Here is a 20983-nt window from a genome sequence, read left to right on the forward strand (position 1 = left end):
GAATAAAAAAGAGATACCAAGCAAGATTTGCAAACACTTAAATAGATGGCTGTCAGTTCTCCAACTCTATCTTCTTTCCTGTATGTCATATGGAACTAGCCAATGTGTTATGACTAGCTATTATAATGGTCTGTGAAAGTCTCTCTGCCTTTTGTTTCTAGAACATGTGGGGGTTTTTTTGTTTGTTTTTTGTTTTTTTTGTTTTGTTTTGTTTGAGACGGAGTCTTGCTCTGTTGCCCAGGCTGGAGTGCAGTGGTGCGATCTCAGCTCACTGCAACCTCTGCCTCCCGGGTTCACGCCATTCTCCTGCCTCAGCCTCCCGAGTAGCTGGGACTACAGGCACCCGCCACCATGCCCGGCTAATTTTTTGTATTTTTAGTAGAGATGGTGTTTCACCGTGTTAGCCAGGATGGTCTTGATCTCCTAACCTTGTGATCCGCCTACCTCAGCCTCCCAAAGTGCTGGGATTACAGGCGTGAGCCACAGTGCCCGGCCCACATGTGGGTCTTTCACACATTGTCCCTAAGTTGCACATTGGTAGGGAGCAGAATATCCAAACTGACAGGTAATCCAACTTCTTGGCTAAGCCACACCAGATACTGTTTAATCCCTAAACTATTTGATTATTTTCTTCCTTGTTCTTTAATTTCCTGGGAATGTGGAAGAAACCTCACTATCTGTTTCTCAGTGCCTGAAAGGACAAAGTCTTTTTGGAAAAATATCTTATTAAAAATTTGCTTTTTATGTCCAATTCTCTTCCAAGATAATGCCCAAATAATTGTAGAAGGGATTTGAGATTTTTGCCTATTTTACGTGCTCAAAGGTGGGAAATATTCTAAAAGTCTTGTGAATTTTGTTTACAGAGAACACTTTTTATCTGTTCGTAAAGGCAATGGTAAGCTATTCTGTTAGTACCTACTTTGAGAAATGTGGCAGGGCTTAGCGACCTTGTAAATGATAGGTTTGGATCCATTATGAAGACTAATAGTAGAAATCCTCACCCTTGTTGTATTATACTTCCATAAATGTCAGTTTAAAAAAGAGGGTAAATGGGGCAGGTGTGGTGGCTCATGCCTGTAATCCCAGCACTTTGGGAGGCCAAGGTAGGCAGATCACCTGGGGTCAGGAATTCGAGATCAGCCTGGCCAACAAGGTGAAACCCGTCTCTACTAAAAATACAAAAATGAGCCAGGCATGATGGTGCACACCTGTAGTCCCAGCTACTCAGGAGGCTGAGGCAGAAGAATCGGTTGAACCCAGGAGGGGAGGTTGCAGTGAGCTGAAATCATGCCACTGTACTCCAGCCTGGGCGACAGAGTGAGACTCTGGTTCCAAATAAATTAAATAAATAAGAGGGCAAATGAAGGTGAGAAAGACTCAAACGTGAATCGGGCAGACCATCACATTTTCTTTCTTTACACTTTAGAAGTTCATCTGGACCCCTACCGAACATGGTGTCCTGTTGCAGACTGTCAGACAGTGTGCCCTGTTGCATCGAGTGATCCAGGACAGCCTGTGCTGGTGGAATGCCCTTCTTGCCACCTGAAATTCTGCTCGTGTTGCAAGGATGCTTGGCATGCAGAGGTCTCCTGTAGAGACAGTCAGCCTATTGTCCTGCCAACAGAGCACCGGTAAGAAAGGAAACTTTGTCTTTGGGATTATTCACTAGTTTTCTTAGAAACTCAACATACCTTACGTGTAGAAGGAGTTACGTTGTGATGGCGTTTAGAGATTGGTTATTTTCCTGCAGAACTTCCCTGAGAAGTGTCTCAGAATTGGTAAGTTGCCAACAAAAAAGCATTTCTAGTTGTTTGCCCCAGAGGAATCTTCCAGCTATTGCTGGAATTAAAGTTTGTATGAGTTTTGCTTTCTCTTTAGGTAGTGAGGCACTGTGGTCTACTGGTTCTCAGTAGGAAATCATGACTTGTTCCAGCTCTTTGCTCAGATACCGTATCTGCCTGTATTGGTATATATCATTCTTGCTTGCAAAATGAGAAAAGAAATTTTCTTACCTGACTAAATTGCCAGCTCATGATGTGTGACAGTCATATTAGAAAGAACACAACAATAGAAACAACGGTCCTAAATTCTTTCAGCACGTAGAAAGGAGGGTTCTCTCATGATATTTTATGCTCTGTAAAGGTTGAGATTTTATCATGATAGGAAGCAATTAAATCTGTACCTTTTTAGTACAGCAGGTTTTTTGTTTTGTTTTGTTTTTGAGACAGAGTCTTGCTCTGTTGCCTAGACTGGAGTTCAGTGGCACGATCTCGGCTCACTGCAACCACTGCCTCCTGGGTTCAAGCGATTCTCCTGCCTCAGCCTCCCGATTAGCTGGGATTGCAGGCACTTGCCACCACGCCTGGCTAATTTTTCTATTTTTAGTAGAGATGGGGTTTCACCATATTGGCCAGGCTGGTCTTGAAATCCTGACCTCAAGTGATCCACCCGCCTAGGCCTCCCAAAGTGCTAGGATTACAGACATGAGCCACCACACTTGGGCGATACAGAGGGTTTTTATGGCAACAGCAGTGCCCAGAGTGAGAGACCTCTGTGTTTCATTCCTGCTTTGCTTGAGGCTATCGTTGTTCTGCATCAGCAAGAACAAAATACAAGTGTTGTAATCCCATTGGCTTAATCACACAGTGCACCCAGAATGTGTAGAACCAGGCTTCATGAATAGTAATGCTACTGGGCTACGATGCTGTGCTTGAATCTCAGAACAAACAAATGGAGAGGAATAGAGAAGCTAATACACATGGCAGGCATGTGCCCTCTTAGCCGGATTCAAACCAGTGTTGCCTACATTTTCGTGGCCATAGCAGGAAGCTCCGTGGGTATCACAGGGCAATGTAAAGAACTCAGAGGATAGGAGGATTTGCATTCTGACATTGTCACTCGGTATCTGTGTGTCTCATAGAAGTCACTCAGCCTCTGTGAGTCTGTTTCCCTATCTGAAAATAAGGGAATTAAGATACAAGTTGAGCATCCCTTATCCAAAATACTTGGGATAAGAAGTGTTTCAGATCTCAGTGTTTTCAGATTTTGAAATATTTTCATGATATGTTTATTGGTTAAGCATCCTTACTCTGAATACCAGGAGTCAGAAAGGCTTCAATGAGCTTCAATGAGTGTCATGTTGGCACTCAAAAAGTTTCAGATTTTGGAGCATTTTGGATTTCAAATTGTGGACTAGGGATGCTCAATCTGTAATAACTGTCTTATGACAATATGAGGTTATTGTTCATACGAAGTCTGATAATAGATTTGACAACACTCTGTGAGTTGGATATCTCTGTGTGCTGGGTGGTGGTTTTGATGGGCAGTAGCTAAAGTGTTACCTGGTGCTATCGCTCACCTATCCCCCTCTCCCACTCCAATTCCTGTTGCTTATTTTCTGTGCCCCTTGGGGCTGTGAGCCTGTATTGGTCTATTCGTCTGTTTGGAGAAGGTCTTTTGAAAGTATTTGACATTATTTTAAAGTGTTTATATTTGAGAACCCCTTCTCCATTTGTCTAATGAACAGACCATTAGATAGATTATATACGCCCAGTTTGGACCCTGACCTAGTTTCTCTGCTGTGTAGCCAACTCCTTGCCATTCTTATTTAGGCAATGCATGCTTAGGGAATGAAATATTAATTTGACAAAATAGTGAGTTAAATCAGTGGTGGAAACTCTAATTATATAATTCACTGAAAGCCAAAATAAATAAAGATTCCTTCTTGTATGAGTTATCTGTACATCTAATAATGTTTTTGCCCACACCCTTTCTTTTGGAAGTGAATTAAGCATGGATAACTGTGAGTTCATTATCTAACCATCAGGAGCCCTGGGAATTCAACTGATGACCATCAGCTGAATGCCATTTCTCATCCATTTTGTTTCTAGAGCCCTCTTTGGGACAGATGCAGAAGCCCCCATTAAGCAGTGCCCAGTTTGCCGGGTTTATATCGAACGCAATGAAGGCTGTGCTCAGATGATGTGCAAAAACTGCAAGCATACATTTTGCTGGTACTGCCTCCAGAACTTGGATGTAAGTTCCACCTAGGTTTGTTGTATGGTGTTTCCTATACTGTATCTGCACCACAGCTGATATCCTACAGATTTTCCTTTAAAATATTGGGGCAATTTTTGTCCTGCAAAAGGAATTTATTTTTCTTAATGAGACTTACTAAGCCTGATACTTTAGATATCTAAAAACATCTTTTTGATGACCTTACATATGCCACCCTGGTGTTAAAGGCAAGCTTTTGTTTTCAGGGCATTTCTTGCTATTTGCACATTGTCTCTATTATGTAAAGGACTATTAGTGTCTTCATTTTATATTGCTGTTGTAACGAATTAGCACATACTTAGTGGCTTAAAATACCACAAACTTATTATCCCACAGTTCTTCACTTTGGAAGTCTGACATAGGTCTTGCTGGATTAAAATCAAGGTGTCAGCCGGGCTGCATTTCTTTCTGGAGGCTTTAGGGGAGAATCTGTTTTCTTGCCTTGGAGGTTGTCCGCTTTCCTTGGCTTGTGGCCTCTTCCTCCATCTTCAAAGCCAGCAACATCAGATCTCTCACTCCCTTCTTTCTTAGTCGTTGCTCCCTCTGACCACAGCTGGGAAAGGTTCTCTGCCTAAAGGACCAATGTGATGAGATTGGGCCCATCAGGATAATGTAGGATAATCTCCTTTATCTCAAGGTTCTTAATTTAATCACACTTGCAGAATCCCTCTTGTCATATAGGGTAACACATTCACAGATTCTGGGAATTAGGCCATGATATCTTTGGGAGGTAGTTATTCTGCCTACCACTATTAGATTTTTTCTTCGTTTTGAATTTAAAGAAAAATGGTTCAAATCAATGGTGTCTCCTAACTCTCTTCTCTCCCTCATGCTCTCTTGCGTGCTCTCACTCGCTCTCTTTCTCTCTTGTTCATGAGCATGCAGCAGTATCGCTACTGTTTTGACAGTGTTCCCTTCCCAGATCAAGGGACTTGGCTTAATTTTTTCTCACCATTCATGAATCAAGTCTCAAATTGAGGCGCAGTTTTATTCAGCCCTGTGCCAAGGCTAATGGTAACTTCAGAGTTAAAAATGCGATGCGAAGAGTTGGTGAGAAGGTCTTACTTCACTTCTGGTCTTTTAAAGTTTGGGGTAACATAAGTTGTTTATAGATAACACTCTGTTTTGGCAATTTGGACCTCTAAAATATGTCCATATCAGTGTAAGCCCTCAGTTACCATTGAGTTGCTATTCTTTTCTCAGCTCTTTGTTTTGATTGCTTGATTTGCTTTAATTCAACAAGCGATTTGTGTAGTGCTTTAGTTCAGACATGCTTAGTGAGTGAGTGTGCAGTTAGCATGTAATGTCATCAAGCAGGCCACCACCTGCTTGATGTTTAACGGAAAACTAGATATGTTGTTTAAGATGACATGTATGAATAAGAATAATAACCTCCATCGTAGTGATTTAAGAAGAGGTATAAACTGAGGAGAAGAAAATGGACATTTTAGACTCTAGAAGTTCAGCAGCTCAGTTTGGAAGAAATATCTTCTATTTAAAAATTGATTTATCATAGGCCCTTGAGTTACAATTATGTTTGATATTTAAGACCTAGCATGCATCTAAGTGAGTGATATTCTGGATGAGGATTTTACTGATTGTAAATTACACATGCATTACAAATGAAAAACAATTTTTTTTTGTTTTCCTTCAGGTTTCACCAGAATATTAATTGGGTTCATATCCACAAGGAGGCTGAGCCCATGAGGTTCTCTTTAGGAGGCCAGAGTGTAAGGGAACAAATATGTGCACCAGATCTCCATCCTTTGGCTGAAATGTGTTTGGGGGATGGTGTTGCAAAGGACATGCTGTTCTGTCTCTTGTGCTGCTCTGGTTCTGGAGATGAAATGGTGCAGATGTTAAATGGCTGAATACACAGACTTCAAATATTGAAGCATCTTTTTTTCTGGTGACTGTTTTCTAAGATCTCATTTTCAGTTTTAGCCAGGGGCATTGGATTGTTGGTAATGATGTTTTTCTCTACGCAAGTGGAGTTCTACATCAGATGGTGGTGTGGATCTCTGTTTATAGGAAAGTTTGAGATCATGGGGCCAGGAGAGGGGTGATTGTCTAAAATCCAGGCCTGAGACGGACACCAAACAGGAATTTTGAGTGTTGTTGGAGTTGAGCTTGTTCATGCCTTGATTCTCACCCCTGTAGTTTCAGAGGATGAGTTACGCTTAATTGTCTGCTTTAGAATCCTATTCCTGTCCATAGCCTTAGAGACTTGAGCTGTTCAGTTATCTCTTTCCTCTCCTGTGGTTTCAATTTCCACTCTCCACTCTCTCAACATATCCACACATTCGGCTGTGTCACATTTAAACACGAGTAAACATTTTTCTTAAAGCCTACATCTTTTCCTTACTACCCCTCTATTTATCTTTCCTTTAGAAGCCAAGCTTCCAAAAAGCCTAATCACCTCTTGCTACTGACATTACTTACCTTCCAAATACTGCAATGTGTTCGGATTGCCACGTAGTCACACCCCAACTGTACCTCTTTCCCAGATTTTGAGTGATTTCTTATTGGCAGAATCCAATAGTACTTGTTTTTAGCATACCTAGATTCTCTGCTGCATTTAACATCTTGACCACTTCCATTTCAGTGATACCACCTCTGTTGGTTTCTCTTCTACCTTTCTGGTCATATCCCAGTTCCCTTTTTAGCCTCTTCCTCGATCCAGTCTTAAATGCCTGTGTTCAGCAGCCTCTTTGCTTCTCAGTTTACCCCTCTTCCTAGTTAATCTCAGTCTCTTCTATGGTTTCTTCTACCCCATGTACACCGATGCCCAGTTGAGTCCCCTTTCTCCATTTGTCTAATGAACAGACCATTAGATAGATTATCTACACTTAATTTGGACCCTGAGCTAGTTTTTCTGCTGAGGTCCAAGTTTTTTTTTTTTTTTTCAGTGTAGATCTTTGTGATGAGTTGCCTTTTGAACAGCCCTGCTTGGATGTCTCAACCATCTCTCAAGTTCAACGTGTCCAAACTTATCTTCCCAACAAACTCCATCTCTATGTTGTCACTTCTCTCAATAAAGCGACTGCCTTCTTTTAACCCAATCACTTTCCCTTCTCTGTGATTGCTTCTCCTTGTTTCTCTCTAGTTACTTTCTTAATATCTGAGGACTGTAACTTCCTCTTCTCCATCCATCCTCAGTCACTGGCATTTTCTCTCTCCTGGTTTGCCACACCAGCCTTTCAGCTGCCTTGCTCCTGGTCTTCCCATTCCATTGTACCTCCGCCAGATCTACCTTGCTAAGATAAGTAGTCAGGTCATTACTACTCTTTTTTTTTTCTTTTTAAAAATAATTAATTGAGATTCGTATTGATTATGATCTGCTTTCACTTTGGTGATTTACAAAACTACCAAGATAAAGATTACAGGCTTGGAATTCCTAGAGGGGGTCACTGATATCACCAGAGAAAAACTTTGCCTTCCATTTGGTGATCTGATGTGGTCTGTATTCATTTCTCAATTTAAAACTGCATATTTACTGAAACCAATCTTTTTATTTTTCAGAATGACATTTTCCTCAGACATTATGACAAAGGGCCATGCAGGAATAAACTTGGCCACTCAAGAGCATCAGTGATGTGGAACCGAACACAGGTACCCTGAGCTTATAGGGAGCGTGACATAAACCAAAATCGTGATGGCTTAAAGAGCCCACCTCTTCGCCTTTCCTCACTATTCCCTCCTGGGAGGTACCATCCCAGCCTGGGAGCTTCTGGGGAGTGTTAGGGCAGGGCTAGGGAAAAGTAATGGGGTAAATACCTAAAGTTAATTCATGAGCACAGTCTCCTTAAGGACAAGCGGAGAAGCAGGGGCACCAGAGCTGCCAGGCAGTCAACAGTGACGTGCAGAATGCAGGCAGATGTTCTTTCCTCTTGAGAAACAGTGGAATGACTTTCCTAAAGCCCTTTAAGGCATATTACCTATCAAAGGCAGTGTATTAGTCTGTTCTCACACTGCTAATGAAGACGTACCTGAGACTAGGTTAGTTATTAAGGAAAGGGGTTTAATGGACTGACAATTCCACGTGGCTGGGGAGGCCTCACAATCATGGCAGAAGGCAAAGGAGGAGCAAAGTCACGTCTTAAATGGTGGCAGGCAAGAGAGCTTGTGCAGGGGAACTCCCATTTATAAAACCATCAGATCTCATGAAACTTATTTACTACCACAAGAACGGTATGGGGGAAACCACCCCCATGATTCAATTATCTCCACCTGGCCCTGTCCTTGACACATGGGGATTATTACAGTTCAAGATGAGATTTGGGTGGGGACCCAGCCAAACCATATCAGGCAGTGCTCTAAAACCCTGTGAGCCCCTGCTGGGGCTTAGATCCCTGTGTACATGCCATTGTGTGTTTATGTGGCAGGTTCAAAAGGAGTCATGGTTTATTTTTAATTTTTAATAGTGTTTTATATTTATTAAAGGCCGTGTTCTTTGGAGGGAGTCAGTGCTAATATCCTAGTAATCATTAACATCCCTTTGAGCTAGTTGAGGAAATTCAAGTAGAGAGAGAGCACCAACACCAATAATTCATGACTATACTGAGCTTGCGACAGCTTGAGTTAGCATTTGGATGGTTTCCATCCTTGATTTGGTCCTTTGTATCTCTCTGGCTTCTCTCCAATTCAGATCATTGCTGGGCACTAGCTGAAAGGTCCCAGAAATGTAACTGTTCTGTGTGCCTGAGATGATGTCTTGTTCAGGCTGCTATAACAAATGACCATAGACTGGGAGGCTTAAAGAACAGAAATTTACTTCTCATAGTTCTGGAGGCTGAGAAGTCTGAGGTTCAGGTGACAGCATGGTCATATCTTAGCAAGGGCTCTCTTCCTGGTTTGAAGATGGCCATTTTTTTGCTGTGTCTTCACATGGCATAGAGCCTAGAGAAAGAAAGCAAGCTCTCTGGCATCTGTTCTTGTAAGAGCACCAATCCCATCATGAGGGCCCTGCCCTCATAAACCAACTAACTTCTAAAGGCCTCGTCTCCAAATACCGTCACATCGGGGATTTAGGGTTTCAACATATGAGCTTCAGGGGGACACAAACATTTGGCCCACAGCAGCTAACAGTATAGTTGGAATAAGTATACATATTGAAAGACTTAATTGCTGAACTATGCTTTTCTTTGAAATTTCCAGGTGGTGGGGATTCTCGTAGGCTTGGGCATCATTGCCTTGGTTACTTCACCCTTGTTACTCCTGGCCTCCCCATGTATAATCTGTTGTGTCTGCAAGTCCTGTCGGGGCAAGAAGAAAAAGCACGACCCATCCACAACCTAAAGATCTCTGTGTTCATACGCCCCAGATATGTGAGTTACATGAGATGGCACAGTGATAAAGCCCCATTTAGTGACCTTGCCTCCTTCTCCTTGCCAACTTTGAAAGTGCCTCTGTGTCCAGACTTTGAACTTGCCTGCCAGCCTTCAGCATCAGGAAAGGCCAAGTCCTGGGTGCGAGTGTTCCTATGTAACAAGAACTGGGCTCAACGGTCCAGCTGTTTCTATGGAGCTTTGGGGTTCCTTGAGATGAATGAACATACCATTTTATCATCCAAAGGATCTCACTGGACTGTTCAACTTCCAGCCAAATTCAAGGAGCTTGTGGGAACATTTGATATAACAAATGTGTTGTCATTGTTGGCAACATACAAGATAACCAAGAAGCTGGAGCCTGTTCTGTGTTGATTTGACTACCATGAGAAATACAGGGGAAACCTGATGAGGAGAAGGATAAGACTGCGTAAGGAGAAATCCTCATAGGAGCTATAAAGCAGGCTGCTGATCTCAGCAGTTGATATGGTGGTTGTGCCTCTGCTGGCTACTGGGTGTGCTGTCCCCATGTTCCCGCTGTGATTTGGCAGAAACACAATAGGTTTCTCCTTGTGTGATCTCAGCTTCAAGCAGGTGAAACTGCTGTGCAGAGGGAGTTGCCCCTTCCCAGTAAAAGAGTTGCAGCCTGTTAAACAATGTGGTCTAATTTAGTGTCTCTCCCTTGGCAAATGTAAGTTTTCTAAGTTGGCCAACTTGTCTCTTACAGCCAGTGGCTGTGGTCTACAAAATTGTTTCATATAAAATACGGGTAGAGTGGTAGAGTTTCAAAACTTTCATCATAGATATCTGGGACCTTTCTTAGGATCTGTGTTCACACAGCCAATAGATTTGGAATCAGGCCTAAGAGTACACATGGAGGGTAAATATTAAAGTGCGTATTATGTACATCTAGAATCCATGTGACTTGCAGCCTACCTGTAATTTCTATCCATTGAGCATGCATGGATATACCCAATAGTACACACAAAATAAATGTTTACTTAAGAGCCATTCTATCCTTTTGTGACTGAAATGGTTTATTGTAAATCTGCCTAAAGATTTTTTGCATATTATATATGTGAATTTTGGTTGTAAGTTCATAACTTACCCAAGGGTATAGACTCATAACTCTTTTAAAACAGTGCTTAGTACAATATCCTGCCATCTCTGTAAAAACACTAATTGATAACCGAGTCATTTACATGTTTTCGAACACAGAGTAGCTCTTTTCTCAGCATCATTATTGCTCTTTCAGCATCTGTTAGGACAGTCTGAATACTTTCTGTTTCAAGGCACTGATAAAACAGCAACAAAAACATGTAAGAAATAAAATAGAAATGCTTTATATATTTTAGTTTAAATTTATGTATCACCTCATTGTGACTTATTTTTTCCATTATACCATTAGTCAGATTTGAATAACGAGGTTTTGAAAGGATAAAACCTTTTCTCCAAGGACAGGATTATATAATTGCTATTGGCAGTGTAGCCTGGTGCTTCATGAGACCTATGCTAAATGTTACTGGAGAGTTCTTGAAGCCAGGGATACCATATCAGGAACTATTCAGGATCTATGATATTTTCTGAGGTAACTGGGTAATAGAATATCAAATTGCTGCTATCTCGGACCTATTGTTAAAGGATGATGCTTTGCCTATGTAATAGGATATATCCTAAGTGGAGATGTGTATATTTCAGGAACTTTAATTCACAAGTATATATTGATATCTGATGTGTGTATAGTACATCTGTTGGTTATGTACATTTTAATTTACACGTTGTGTAGAACATAGATGAGAACTCTGGGAAAACTTGGGAATGGCAACCAACCAAAATCATTTTTAATCATTTATTAGAAATTTCTCAATATTGTGTCTTTTTCTTTTGAAACTCTAAACACTTCAGAAAAAAACACTATCAGTGTAGTTCATGTTAGTATAATTATAGATTTACATATATTTGAATAGTTAATTTGCTTTGTTTTACACGTAGCCTACTGCCTCATTATAGGTAAAAGGCATTTATAATTGCTCAGGGGATTACGAGAACTCAACTGAAACTGAATTTTTGTAACAAGAATGTTAATAGTGGCAAAGTCCTCTGTCAGTAAACTCTTTAAGCTTGGTGCCGCAAAGAGTCTTTAAATGGGGGCTGATTTCAAGTAACCTAAAAGACTGTGTTATCAGAGGAAGAGGTCCCAAATTTGGAGTAAAGATGGGAGAAAATATATATGTGCTATTTCCTTGGCGAGTTGAGGGAATTTGCCACCTTACAGAGTTTGTATCACTGAATTAGCTGCTTTTTTTTTTTTTTTTTTTTTTTTTTTTTTTGCCAGGGCTATGGAGTGGGGGGGTTGTTTGTCAAACTGATTTTCAATAATTGGATTTAATTTTTTTTAACATTGAAAAGTGCCTGAAAAATGGTAAATTCTTAAATGTGTGTGAGATTGTCAGAATCAACAAAACTAGGTTGGTTAAACATATCTCTGGTACATCAAAGGGCATGATGCAAACCAGTCTAAAGACTGTTTATAAAGGAGAGAGCTGGCAACTTTTTTTTTTTTTTTTTTTTTTTTGGACAGAGTCTCCCTTTGTCACCCAGGCCAGAGTGCAGTGGCATGATCATGGTTCACTTCAACCCCTACCTCCTGGGCTCAAGTGTTCCTCTCACCTTAGCCTCCTGAGCAGCTGGGACTACAGGCACACACCACCACACCTGGCTAAGTTTTGTATTTTTTGTAGAGATGGGGTTTCTCTGTGTTGCCCAGTCTTGTCTCAAACTCCTGGGCTCAAGCGATCCACCCACCTTGGGCTCCCAAAGTGTTGGGATTACAGGTGTGTGTCACTGTGCCTGACAGCTGACAGTTTTAACTGACAACTTTGATAACAGAGGCTGCTATTTTTGTTTTAGATAATTGGCCAGTGACAGAGTTTACCCTTGCCTCCTTTCTTGGTCTGCCAGCTTTGTCCTTTCTGAGTGATTCTCTTTCTGTATTGAGAGGAAGTGTGGGTCTACATAGGGATGTTTGGATGCTATGGCAAGAATCTTTTTGTGTTTGGAGTGTAGTCCATTTGCAATAGAAATAAAAAAATCCGTCACCAAATTGTAACCTGGATGTTATAGCCCAGCATCCAGAAATCCTATGGAATGTATTAGCACAATATCTTGCCATTGTCCCATCTAGGAAATTTTTTCTTGTTGTGAGGTAGGGAAGTGAGGAGGAAAGCCATGCCGAAGCAAATGTTAGAATCTTAGGCATCCTATTTGTTCATGCCATGGGTATTTGCTTTGGACTTGGAGTCTGTACTTTGAAAGAGGCCTTTGAAAAACAAATAATTCTGTGTGAATTTTCTTGTAGCGTGCTTCATGAAAATATCTACTTATCCAGGTTTGCAAATGTACATGTTCATTTGAATGTAAATCACCATTTCTTGGAACCCCACGTTTTTTCTTAAAAATTATTCTGAATTAAATGTATATTTCTTTAGCCTTCCCTACACAGTACTTATAAAAGACTTTTCTTTCTGTTCATGAATGGATGCCTTTATGTGATATAGAGTCATGTGTGTATGTGTAGCTTTAAGGGCAATTTCAGAAATGCATTAGATGAATGACATTTTATAAAGCGATCACAATTGATATCTACAGGCTATTATGTCTCATGTTGATTCATGATCCAGGAAGTTTTATGTATTTAAAAAATTGCTATCGTGTTATATTTTTCCAATTTTTGGAGAAGAAAATAGCTGTTTAGGCTCTCTAGCCACAATAAATGTAAGCAGGAAATCAAGTGTGTTAACCTTTGTTGCGCTGCACAATTCTAGGCATGTTCAGTTTTATCCTTTGAGAACCAACCAAGTTACTGTTAAATCCTAGGTTCTGAATTTACAAAATGTACCAGAATTTGCAATACCATCTATGGAAATAACTCTTGGCTACTTTACTTCTTAAAAGAAATAGGGTCAGGGGGTCAGGTGTGGTAGCTCACACCTATAATCCCAGCACTTTGGGAGGCCAAGGTGGGCGGATCACCTGAAGTCGGGAGTTCGAGACCAGCCTGGCCAACATGGTGAAACCCCGTCTCTACTAAAAACACAAAAAATTAGAACCCTGTCTCTACTAAAAATACAAAAAAAAAAAAAATTAGCTGGGCATGATGGCACATGCCTGTAGTCCCAGCTACTTGGGACGCTGAGACAGGAGAATTGCTTGAACCTGGAGGTGGAGGTTGTGGTGAGCCAAGATTGTGCCATTGCACTCCAGCCTGGGCAGCAAGAGCTTAACTCGGTCTCAAAAAAAAAAAAAAGGGGTAGGGGGGTGGCAAGTGTAATGCCTTTGTTACACACTTTCTTCTTTGTAGGTGTGATAGTTCACACTGCCAGTGCATAGGAACTCATCATTATCCAGAGCAATAACCAATAATACAGATCTTTGATCATTCTAATAAAAAATGCTGCCAAGTGTCAAAGCCATTTGTTCTGTACAATAAAGGTTGGACTAAACGCTAAGGTCAGTTCTAACCTTCCAAAAGTCTGCTAGAGGAATGTGTTTCCTTGTTATGATTTTTTAAGAAAGGATTTAGAGTGTTAAGGTCATTTCCATTTGAATTAGTATTCGAGGCAGGTCTTAAGTTGGGTGCCAAAGATTACTTAACAACTAGAGCTTGTGTTTCCACAAAACCGAAAGCTCACTCTCCTGTACTGGTGTTGAAACCTTTTTATTGAAGGCTGGATGCTTCTAAAATGGTACCTGCATACAAAGGTTTACAACTGACGTACAATTCAAATTTCATTTTCTAATCATTCAGTTTTGAGGAAATCAATAAGATCATTTAAAAATACTTTTGGGTTATGGTTTCTTAATTTTCTTAATCGTCTCCTAGAATGTCAACATTATTTCATTTTGAAAGTGTGCTTATTGTTTGCTAAACTTGAATTTGCATTCCCAAAGAAATATTGAATGAACCATTTTATATAGCAGTGATTTTAATCAGTGCCCTAACCAGCAAACTCATTGCAATTTAAGTTATGAATCTGGTGATTTGGAGGAGAATAATAATTAGGTTTTTCTGTAATTCAATTATTTTCATTTGTTAGATAATAAATCTAGTTTTCTTTAGACCCTAAAGATAATGCCCAACGCTATGAGAAAAAGGAAACGAATCTGCTTAAATGCGTTAATAGCAATTATAATGTTTTATTTGTATATTTTTACGTAAACTAAAGAACTTTTGAGAACAATCCTTTGAGATAAATGGAGCAGATTAGATCCATTTTATGAAGAAAGCAATGTTTTGTATTCATGTCTTGCTTAGGTTCATACTGATGAGTGACAGCCAGGAAAAGAATGCACTACGACTTGAAAGTTCTATAATGCTCTTTCATTAGTAATTTTGAGTCTTTCACTCCCAAATCTGTGAGTCCTAAGAGAACATAGTACCCTCTCATTTATCTGCATCAGTGGAGATGTATGTAAGAACATATTTCAAATCATCACTTAGAGGCTGTGTTTTGGTGGGTACCCCTGAGATCCCCTCACCTCACTCCTTGAGGTTTGGCTAGAGAAGGACAGTTGATGGAAGGTAACTAGAAAAATAACAAGGCGGTCTGCATCTGACTTGCTAGTATTGGAAGCAGAATTATAGCTGAATCTATATACTTACCCCAAATGCCCAAGTGCTTGCCTCTCCCCTACAAAGTACATTCTCACAAGTTCCTTTTGATATTTACAATCAAGATTCAAAGGGACTGTTGACTCCGATCTAACTCCTTTCTTATTAACACTACCAACTTGTACTCAAATGTGTATTTGTAGCCTACCATTAAATCAATTGGCAGTTTCCAAAGCTAGAAAGGGGACTCCAAGTAATGAACTTAATTTCTCATACATAAAGAAGTCCTTTCAATTCCATTTTCTGCCTTTATGATTTTCGATTTTTATCAGTGCTATATTTGCCCTCAGTTTTGCTTTTTTTTAGATGTTAAATCAGGAATTCAGGCTTTCGATGAGAAGGAAATTAAGTTGAGTGTTGGTCGTTTTATCTTGTAGTTCCTTAAGGACCTGACGTGATTCAAGAAGATATGTTTTCTTTTGTGGGGAGTGGAGGGGTGGTTAACATCAATAGTACTGAACACATTCAGATAAAATGAACATGAAAGTATTTTTGAGGTAAGTTGTGGGACTTCTGATTATTGATCAGCCTCGACTTACGTTTTGAAGACAAGCCAATTCATTTTAAAACAAGTTCAGAAATCCACATACCACCCTGTGTGGTGTGTCCTGAATTCCAGCCTGGCCCTGGGACTTTGGCACCACAAGGGCATGTGAACAGGGTGCTGGGAGAGGGCTGGCAAATGTGGTGCCACCCTGGCCACAGAACAAGTGTGCAGCATCCTCTGTCCTCCCAGCCCTCTGCCAATCCAGGTGGTGTGGGGTTGGAGGCAGACGCCCAGCTGGCAATAAGATGGCTTCAGTTCTAGGCCTGGCTGTGCTCTTGACTGGTGGTATGGTCTGGGGCCAGCCCTTTATTGTATAGCGTCATTTCATCCCTATCTCAGGTCAGGCTTAGGTGGATCGAGTAAAATCCCGAATGTCAAAGTGCTTCTAAGTGTTGGTTGTTAGGGAGGTGTGAGGAGAGCGAGCCACTGAGTTAGGTGTGCTTGCAGCTGTTAAGTGTAGTTGATCAGTTTTTTGTTTGTTTTGAGACAGTCTCGCTCTGTCGCCCAGGCTGGAGTGCAGTGGTGCTATCTCTGCTCACTGCAAACTCCGCCTCCTGGGTTCAAGCAATTCTCCTGCGTCATCATCCTGAGTAGCTGGGACTACAGGCGTGTGCCACCACGCCCAGCTAATTTTTGTATTTTTAGTAGAGACAGAGTTTCACCATGTTGGCCAGGCTGGTCTTGAACTGCTGGCGCCAAGTGATTCATCTGCCTCGGCCTCCCAAAATGCTGAAATATTACAGGCATGAGCCACTGTGCCTGGCCGAGTCAATCAGTTTTTAGCCAGGCATTGTTCTGAGAGGAGAAGAGGGGGCAAACTTGGGGCAGGAAGAGGGTAGTCCTGAAATACATTTCAAGCTTGTCTGTGTTGAGAGAAGTATGACCCCCTCCGTAAATGTATTTTCTTTTTAGGTTTTAAAAAAAATCCTATGTCATTGTTTAACAAATATTTCACAAAATAGTTAAATCTAAGTATATGCTTCATTAAAATGAGGGGAATATGTGGAAAGAAATGGAGAATTTATATCAACACATTGATTTTGGGGGGAAGGTTTATGGTAAAAACTTAGTATTTAAATAATGCCTTATAGTATGCAGTTTCCTTTTGCTCTTCATACTACTCTAGAAAGTAGATATTACTATTCCCACCCCCCCACCCCCAATGTACAGATGGGAGATGAGACTCAGGGGTTAGAAGACATGGTGCAGGTCGTACAGCAGGTGAGTGGCAAAGCTAGAACTTGAACCCACATCTTGCATGAACTAACTCAGGACCTGTTTGCATTATTTTAATTTTAAAAGCATCTAAAAACAACACATTTATTACTTCAGTTTCTGTAGATCAGAGGTCTGACGTGATGTTGCTGGGTTCTCTGCTCAAAGTTTCACTGGGCTAAAAATCAAGGTGTTGGCCAGGTGCAGGGGCTCATGCCTGTAATCCCAGCACTTTGGGAGGCCGAGGTTAGCAGATCACGAGGTCAAGAGATTGAGACCATACTGGCCAACATGGTGAAACCCTGTCTCTACTAAAAATACAAAAATTAGCCGGGCGTGGTGGTGGGCACCTGCAGTCCAACTACTCAAGAGGCTGAGGCAGGAGAATCGCTTGAACCCAGGAGGTGGAGGTTGCAGTGAGCTGAGATTGTGCCACTGCACTCCAGCCTGGCCACAAAGTGAGACTCTGTCAAAAAAAAAAAAAAAAATCAAAGTGTTGGATGGGGCTGTGTTCTCCTCTGGAGGGAGGCTCAGAGTCCTATTCCAGGCTCTCTGGGTGTTGTCAGAATTCAGTTCCTTCTCACACCTTCCACGTGGCCCCCTCCATCTTCAAGCTTGCAACAGCTCATTGTGTCTTTCTCATACTTCAGACCTCTTTGGCTTCCTCTTCTGACACATCTCTGGCTTCCCTTTTACATTTTAATGGCTATGAGAGTATGTATATTTGTCATTTTCAAAAGGAAATTTAGCTTTTTAAAATCTGTTCTGTTTCCCAGCCCCATGAAGGCAAAGAGTTTTCACAGGTAATAGAATCTGCTTGAAGACATCACAAACTTGGGGAAGAGTTAGCAAAATCTAACTTCTACCTGGGAACTGTTGACTTACCATTGGAATTGGGTCTAGTATAGCCAAGGAGATCAGCAATTCTGCTTCTGGCTAGTGTCCGTGGGAGGTCCATTTGGTCTATATGTGGGACAGATTTTCTTAAATGGACTCAGAAGAAAACCTGATCTGAGCTTTCTAAACCTTCAGAAGATTCAGGATTGGATTGAATCTTGTTTTGGATTCAGGAAGGACAACTCTTTTAAGAGCTGGCTTAAAGTACAGGATGGTGTTTCCATTCAAGTCAGACCAATAAAGCAGATGGATCTGAGTTAACCAGTCACTGCCTGTTGTTGAGGGACGTGCAACAAAAGTCAAGGTCATTGCCTCTTCCCCTCTCCCACCCCCAGTGCAGCAATACAGACCCGGCCAGATGCTGTAGATGTTTTAAACTAGCATAGCCATGCTTTTGACTAGAAATGAAAGACTGGAGGGAAGTTTGATAGCTCTCCTAGTCTCTTGTGGACAAGTTACAATTTCTGTTGGCTTCGGTTGCCTCATCTAGAAAATTAGGAAGTAACTGTTTTCTAGGTTCAGTACAAACCTAACATTCTGACTAAGATGGAAAAAACCTCCAGCCCCCTCTGTGAGCTCTATATGCATGAAACTAGTTAGCTCAAGGGAAATTCTCCTTCTTAGACAAAGTAATCCTCAGAAGCAGCTTCCAGATGCTGTTATGGATAATGCCAGAAGCATATGAAATATATTGCCAATTTACTTAAAATGAGCAAATTCAAAGAGTAATGGTTGAACCTCATGGTTTATCTACAGCTCTTGGTGGCTAAAAAGACCTATAATCAAAGTTGCTTGGGGAATTTCCAGGGACATGTTTCTTCTAGTACCTATACAAAAAATATCAGGACCTCACTCTCCTTATTTGAAGCACACCATGGATTATTATGAGTGTGTTAGTCTAAGTGGCTTGTTATTAATTTTTTTCAGTATACATTGTATTTTCTGCAAATTGAGTTAAATTTAAGGTATATATATTGATAGCATATAGGATAGTATATATATATGCATGTATGTTTGTGTGAATGAGAAGATAAATAGGCACATCAACTTTGGTACAAAATTTTTATTCAGTCTTTAATGAATTCGATTTTCAAAAGTAGAACACAAAACTACTTGTGAACTTTGAAAAACGGTAAATAAAGAAATAAGTTAATTTAAAAAACAAGTTAAATATTCAAAGAATGCTTTAAAAGTTTTAAGAGTGGTCATACTAAAACTCAGTCCTCATATTTACATCTGATATCACAAGTGTATCATAGCCAAGGAAGTAAAATAAGAACTTGTAGTGGGGCATGGTGGCTCACGCCTGTAATCCCAGCACTTTGGGAGGCCAAGGTGGGCAGATCACTAGGTCAGGAGATCGAGACCATCCTAGCTAACACGGTGAAACCCCGTCTCTACTAAAAATACAAAAAAGTTAGCAGAGAGTGGTGGTGGGCGCCTGTAGTCCCAGCTACCTGGGAGGCTGAGGCGGGAGAATGGCATGAACCCGGGAGGCGGAGCTTGCAGTGAGCCGAGATCGCACCACCGCACTCCAGCCTGGGTGTCAGAGCGAGACTTTGTCTCAGAAAAAAAAAAAAAACAAACTTGAAAAAAATCTTCAGGTTTAATTTCTTTTACCTACCTTAAGGAAAACAAAAATGTATGTTGATTGCACCTTAAAATGAAAATGATAAAAATAAGTGGTTGTATTCTTCTCCCACTCCCCATTCATAATCTGCAGGGTATTTCTCAAACAATAAATATCCTCAACTGGTGTAAGAATGTTAATTTTCTACTGGAGGGAACAGAAGATGACCTGGAAGCACTGTCCCAAGTTAACTGCTGAGGGCTAGACACTTATTTGAGGTCTCTGGTTTTATTTTTTAATTTTATTGTTCATTTAAACATTCATTAAAAATTATAACCTCCATACTATTTTGATTTTAATTAAGTAATTTTGTTTGTAGAGACAGGATCTTGCTTTGTTGCCCAGGCTGGAGTACAGGGGCACGATCAGGACTCACTGTAGCCTCAAACTCCTGGGCTCAAGCAGTCTTCCCACCTCGGCCTCCCAAAGTGCTGGGATTACAGGTGTGAACCACCACAACTGGCCTGATTTTATTTATTTTTATTTTTGAGACAAGGTCTTGCTCTGTCGGCCAGCCTGGAGTGCAGTGGCGTGATGATCTCGGCTCACTGCAGCCTTGACCTCCTGGGTTCAAGTGATCCTCCCACCTCAGCCTCTTGAGTAGCTGGGACTACGGTGCATGCCACCACACCCAGCTAATTTTTTAATTTTTTTGTAAAGACAGAGTTTCACCATGTTGCCCAGATCGGTCTTAAACTCCCGAGCTCAGGCAATCCTCCTGCCTCAGCCTCCCAAAATCCTGGAATTACAGGTGTGAGCCACCAGACCTGGCCTGATTTCATTTTAAAGATTACATTTTAAATTATTGAAGTAAGATTAACTTCTTCTTTTTTCTTTTTTTTTTTTTTTTGGAGACAGAGTCTTGCTCTGTCACCCAGGCTGGAGTGCAGTGGCACGATCTCGGCTCACTGCAACCTCCACCTCCTGAGTTCAAGTGATTCTCCTGTCTTAGCCACCCAAGTAGCTGGGACTACAGGCGCACACCACCACGCCTGGCTAATTTTTGTATTTTTTAGTGGAGATAGGATTTCACCATATTGGTCAGGCTGGTCTCGAACTCCTGACCTTAGGTAATCCACCCGCCTCGGCCCCCCAAAGTGCTGGGATTACAGGTGTGAGCCACTGTGCCTGGCCAAAATTAACTTCTTAAAGATGCTTTATCTTTGTCTTGTATCCTCCAGTACCCCACAATACCCTGGGGTGTTACATACACCTGTTTGAGAAGCATGAGCAAGTCTACTAGGTTATTTTAATCACCAAACATATATTGAATGCCTTCTTTGTACAAACAAATGTGTCTCAATTAGTTGTTTCAAGTGGCTTAGTTAGGTTTAGGAGAAAGAACACGTTGGTCTACAGAAAGAGGAATGACTGCATTGTGTCATGCCTGGTACATGCCAGATGATTGGTGTAGACAGGTGCCATGAACCTGTGGAGAAGGAGCGAGATTGTTGGAACTTTTCAATTCACATTTCATGGAGATGATGCTGATCAGGGTGTTGAAAGACAGGATTGTGATCAGCAAGGGCATTACAGAGAGGAGGCATGATGACAACAGTGTGACATGGGGAGTGAGAAATAACTGAATGAAACAGAAATAAAGCACCTGTGGGATGCAGAAACAGAGAACCTTGAGTGCC

The 20983-nt window shown here is 41.1% G+C and overlaps 1 protein-coding gene across 4 annotated transcripts in view; it reads left to right on the top strand.

The window, feature by feature from the left end:
- The window catches only part of RNF144B (ring finger protein 144B), a 191951-nt gene extending 178778 nt beyond the window's left edge, over window positions 1-13173 (top strand). For all 4 annotated transcript variants that reach the window (XM_034961523.3, XM_034961524.3, XM_055113213.2 and 1 more), the window contains 4 exons: window positions 1427-1631; window positions 3891-4035; window positions 7579-7668; window positions 9214-13173. In XM_034961523.3, coding sequence (XP_034817414.1) covers window positions 1427-1631; window positions 3891-4035; window positions 7579-7668; window positions 9214-9354 — 581 coding nt within the window. In that variant the 3' untranslated portion in view covers window positions 9355-13173. The remainder of the gene's footprint in view (window positions 1-1426; window positions 1632-3890; window positions 4036-7578; window positions 7669-9213) is intronic.
- Window positions 13174-20983: the final 7810 nt, after the last annotated feature.

Source organism: Pan paniscus, chromosome 5 (genome assembly GCF_029289425.2).
Source record: "Pan paniscus chromosome 5, NHGRI_mPanPan1-v2.0_pri, whole genome shotgun sequence".
In the NCBI taxonomy this organism is placed as follows: Eukaryota; Metazoa; Chordata; class Mammalia; order Primates; family Hominidae; genus Pan; species Pan paniscus.